Source organism: Orycteropus afer, unplaced genomic scaffold (assembly GCF_000298275.1).
Source record: "Orycteropus afer afer isolate SDZICR_OR568_19922 unplaced genomic scaffold, OryAfe1.0 scaffold01134, whole genome shotgun sequence".
Classification (NCBI taxonomy): domain Eukaryota; kingdom Metazoa; phylum Chordata; class Mammalia; order Tubulidentata; family Orycteropodidae; genus Orycteropus; species Orycteropus afer.
In genome coordinates, this window is record NW_006922721.1 from 74,467 (window position 1) to 79,916 (window position 5,450).

The window sequence follows — 5,450 nt, forward strand, 5'->3', positions numbered from 1 at the left end:
TTTGGTCAATGACATGAGACAAAGTATATGTGAACTGCTGTATGAAAAGTGAATTTACTCTGTAAATCTTCACCCAAATCCTAATTAAAAAAAAAAAAAAAATTGGAAGACAGCTACCTGGAAAAGATCTATATTTTTGCCCATTCCTAAGAAAAGTGATCCAACAGAGTTAGGAAATTATTGATCTATATTATTATTAACACATGCAAGTAAAATTTGGCTGAAGATCATTCGAAAAGAGATGCAGTAGTGTATGCACAGAGAACTTCCAGAAATTCAAGCCAGATTCAAAAGAGAACATGGAGTGAGGGATATCATTGCTGATATCAGATGGATCTTGGCTAAAAAGAAAGGATAAAAAAAAAGTTGTTTACTTGTGTTTTATTGAGTGTACAAAGGCATTTTTTATGTGGATCATAACAAATTTTGGATAACATTGCAAAGGATGGGGATTCCAGAATACTTAATTGTGCTTATGAGGAACCTGTACATAGACTAAGAGCAGTTGTTCAAGCAGAAGAAGAGAATACCAGATGGTTTTAAATCAGGAAAATTGTGTGTCAGGGTTGTATCCTTTCATCATATTTATTCAATCTGCATGCTGAGCAAATAATCTGAGAAATTGGACTATATGAAGAATATGAGATCAGGATTGGAGGAAGACTCATTAACAACCTATGATATGCAGATGTCACAACCGTGTTTGCTGAATGTGAAGAATACTTGAAGTACTTAATAATCAAGATCAAAATGTATGGATTACACCTCAACATAAAGAAAACAAAAACTTTCACAACTGGACCACTCAGCAACATCATGATAAATGGAGAAAAGGTAAAAGTTGTCAGGGATTTCATTTTATTTGGATCCACAATCGACAACAGGGAAGCAGCAGTCAAGAAATCAGATGACATAAACAGTGGGCAAATCTGCTGCAAAAGACCTCTTTAAACTATTAAAGAGCAAAGATATCACTTTGAAGACTGAGGTGCCCCTGACCTGAGCCATGGTATTTTAATTAGTTTGATATGCATGTGAAAGATGGAAAATGAGTAAGGAAGAATTAAGAATTAATTAATGAATTAATGCATTTGAATTATGGTGTTGGGGAAGAATATTGAAAATACCATGGACTGGGAGAAGAACAAAGAAATCTGTCTTGGAAGACGTACAGCCAGGATGCTCCTTAGGAGCAAGAATGGCAAGACTTTGTCTCTTGTACTTTGGCCATTGTCAGAAGAGACCAGTCCCTGGAGGAGACTATCATGCTTGGTAAAATAAAGGGCCAACCAAAAAGGGGAAAACCTTCAATGAGATGGAGTGACCCAGTGGCTGCAACTATGGGCTCAAGCATAGGAAAGATTGTGAGGATGGCGCAGGACCAGGCAGTGTTTCATGTTATGCATGAGGTTGCTCTGAGTTGGAACCAACTCAGTGCACCTGACAACAAAGAATTGTAAGAATCTGTAGCCCCTATTTGTTTTTTCGTATATTCATTGTTATTGAAAAATTATATGTAACATAACATTTCTCCACGATTTCTTTATAACTCAGTTGATCTGTGTCTGTTCATTTCAGGGAACAAACATATTAATATCACTGACATCTGTGCATTATGACAGCAAAGGATTCCCTAACCCAGAGATATTTGACCCTGGACACTTTTTGGATGAGAGTGGCAACTTTAAGAACAGTGACTACTTCATGCCTTTCTCAACAGGTAATAGAAATGTATGCACATCTATAATTCAGGGGACAGAAAATCTGTATGAGATATGTTGGGACTTGTAGGGTGAATACTCTGAAGCTGGTAGAATTGTTCCCAATGCCTACATACTTTCCCATTGTTATATCATCATATTGGGACCAGAGCAATGGGTCTTTGAGCATGTGATCCAAGTCTTCCACAATGAGAAATTTAGAAAATAATAATAAAAAAAGCAAAACTCACTGCTGTTGCTTCGGATCCGACTCACAGCGACCCCTCCTTGGGTTTCTGAGGTGCTATCACTATGGAAGTAGATTGCCCAATCTTCCTTCCAAGGAGTGGCTGGTGGGTTTGAACTGCAAAACTTCTGGTTACCAATTAAATGGCTTAGACACTACATCATTGAATTCAACCTCCAGGTCCATCTCTCAGCTACTCAAAGATTCTCCTACAAGGTGAAATTCATTTAGATTGGTAGCACCTTTCCTGGGAAAGGTATCTAACACCACAACTTTGTTGTCTTATGTGTGGCACCCAACATCCTCAATATGAACACTGGCAATACAAATATTCATAAACATATTCAATTGTGTATGTACCACAATGTATTTACCCATTCATCTGTGATGGACATTTAGTTCATTTCCATCACTTGGCTATTGAATAATGCTGCAATGAAAATTGAAGTAAAGTTTCTGTTTGCATTCCTGCTTTCTTTAGAGTATATACCTAAGAGCAGAATTTCTGGATCATATGGCAATTCTATGTTTAATATTCTGAGGAACCTCAACACTATTTTCCACAATGGCTGTACCATTTTAAAGGCCCACTACCAATGGATGAGTCATCCTTGCCAACATCTGTTCTTTTCCATTTTTTGTTTTTGTTTGTTTTTATATCATACCCATATTAGTGGACATGAAGACTATGGATAAAACAAGATGGGTTCTTCCCACTTAAGAGTCTTAGAGGGAACCTGAGTACTTTACTGAGCAGTGACCTGGGCCAGAAGAAAGCACACCGAACCCCTGACTTCATGGTAACACCAGTTGGAACTAATTAACTAATACAAAAACAACCTGATTTCTATCATAGATCAGACATATTTTTTCCTGATTCCCCTGCACATATCTTTGCACTTAAGCACTAAGTTTCTAAACCCATACCCTGTACTGCCTACATGGACCTCTATTTGAGTGGCTCTCAATGCTTCCCCATCACAAGAATCTTATCATTGACCTCTGCCTGCAAGTTCCATAATAGAGTTAGATCATGTCAACATGCCTTTTTACAACTTTTTTTTTTTTTTTTCTAAATTTTTCTGGTATCCAACTTCCACCCTTAGAAGCAACTCCTGCCACTGGTTTAGTGGGTTGTGACAGTGTGGGTGAAGTGATATTTCTGTGGTTTTGATTTGCATTTTTCTAATAACTACTGCCTTTGGGCCACCACTCATCTGTCAGTTTGTTGTACTGTGGTGACTTACTTGTTGTTGTGAGGTTGTAGGCTATGTAACTAGCATTTCAAATACCAGCAGGGTCCCCCTTGGTGGACAGGTTTCAGCAGAGCTCCCAGACTAAGATAGACTGGGAAGAAGGGAGAGGCCATCCTCTTCTCAAAGAATTGGCCAGTGAAGATCTTGAGAATAGCAGTGAAACACTGTCTGATATATTACTGGAAAACTGTATGACTATCCCTGAAACATTGTCTGATATACTACTGGAAGATGTGCCCCTCAGGTCAGAAGGCACTCAATATACAACTGGGGAAAAGCTGCCTCCTCAGAGTAGAGTGGACCTTAATGACATGGATGAAGTAGCTTTCAGGACCTTCATTTGGTGATTGGGCATGACTCAAAATGGGAAGAAACAGCTGCAAAAATCCATTAATAATTAGAATGTGGAACATACCAAGTATGAATCTAGGAAAATTAGAAGTTGTCAAAAATGAAATGAAACACATGAAGATTGTTATCACTATGCATTAGTGAGCCGAAATGGACTAGTACTGGCCATTTTTAATAAAACAATCTCCTATGCTGGGAATGACAAATTGAAGACGAATGGCATGGCATTCATCATCACAAAAAAATGTTTCAATATCTAACCTGAAGTACAATGCTTCAGGATAATATCTGTAAGCCTACAAGGAAGACAGGAGCTCTGGTAGTGTAATGCCTAAGGCACTTGACTGCTAATCAGAAGGCTGGCAGTTCAAATCCACCAGCCACTCCTTGGAAGGAAGGTTGGGCAATCTACTTCTGTAGTGATACTGCCTCAGAAATCCAAGGAGGGGTCGCTATGAGTCAGGTCCGACTCGATGGCACATAACAACAACAACAAAAGGAAGACCTCTTAGTTCCACTATTATTCAAATTTATACATCAACCAATAAAGCCAAAGTTGAAGAAATGGCAGATATTTACCAACTTCTGTAGTCTGAAATTGACCACACATGCAGTTGAGATCTATTGATGATTATTGGTGATTGGGATGCTGTGGTAAGTTTGTGTGTCAATTTGGCTGGACAGCTAGATATAGTATTCCCCATAATGAGACCGGTAATCAACTCCATGGTGGAATCTACTGTGAGCAGCTGACTAGCTGCCTTAGGGACGTGGTCTGCTTCCTGTATATAAGGAGAAGCCTTAGGGAACAATCTCTGGCTTATGGCATGATTGAACTCTTCATGTAGCAGAGTTGTTGTTCAGCAGTCTGCTGTGCTCTGCCGATCCTGGGACTTTCAATGGATTTGAATCAATGGCCTGCCATGTGGTTTGGTAACATTGGGACTGTGTCATTTTATTTGTCAACCTTGGGCTTGTGAGTCTCAGCAGCCAGTAGCTGCCTGAGTGAAGAGATGCCTCTAGCTTCAGTGGGCCAGGAGCTGGAGGCAGAGCTGAAGGCCAAGGTCAAGGGGCTTTCATCCAGCCCCTAGAGCCTGGCACTTTGAACTCAGACTTCTAGCCTCCCGAAATGTAAGAGAATAAACTCCTGTTTGTTCAAGCCATCCTATTTGTGGTATATTCCTATCAGAACAGCACTAGGTAACCAGAACAAATGTGTAAGTTGGAAACAAAGAAAAATCACTGGTAGTTGGAAAATATGGATGGAGATCACATGATAGAATTTTGCAAGACCAATGACTTATTCATTGCAAATACGATTTTTCAACAGTACAAACAGTGGTTATTCAGATGGAATACACAGAAATCAGATTGACTACATCTGTGGAAAGAGGTGAAGGAGAAACTCAATATCTTCAGTCAAAACAAGGCCAGGAGCTGACTGTGGAAAAGACCATCAATTGCTCATATGCAATTTGAAGGTGAAGCTGAAAAAAATTAGAACCAGTCCACGAGAACCAAAATATGACCTTGATTATATCCCACCTGGATTTAGAGACCCTCTGAAGAATAGATTTGATACACTGAACACCAATGTTCAAGGACCAGATGAATTGTGGGATGACATTAAGAACATCATAAATGAGGAAAACAAGGTGTCATTAAAAAGACAGGAAAGGAAGAAAAGACTAAAATGAATGTCAGAAGAGACTCTGAAACTTGCCCTTGAGCAGAGAATAGCAAAAGCAAATGGGAGAAATGACAAGATAAAAGAACTTAACAGATTTCAAAGAGCAGCTCAAGAAGACAAAGTCAATTATTATAATGAAATGTGGAAAGACCTGGAGTGAGAAAACCAAAAGGAAGAACATGCTCAGCATTTCTCAAGCTGAAAGA

General features: G+C 39.1%; 1 protein-coding gene across 1 annotated transcript in view; it reads left to right on the forward strand.

The window, feature by feature from the left end:
- LOC103212874 (cytochrome P450 2C42-like) overlaps positions 1-5,450 on the forward strand; it is a 39,991-nt gene that overhangs the window by 26,611 nt on the left and 7,930 nt on the right. Inside the window, exon 8 of the mRNA XM_007958801.1 lies at positions 1,579-1,720. Within this exon, the coding sequence (XP_007956992.1) occupies positions 1,579-1,720 (142 nt within the window). The remainder of the gene's footprint in view (positions 1-1,578; positions 1,721-5,450) is intronic.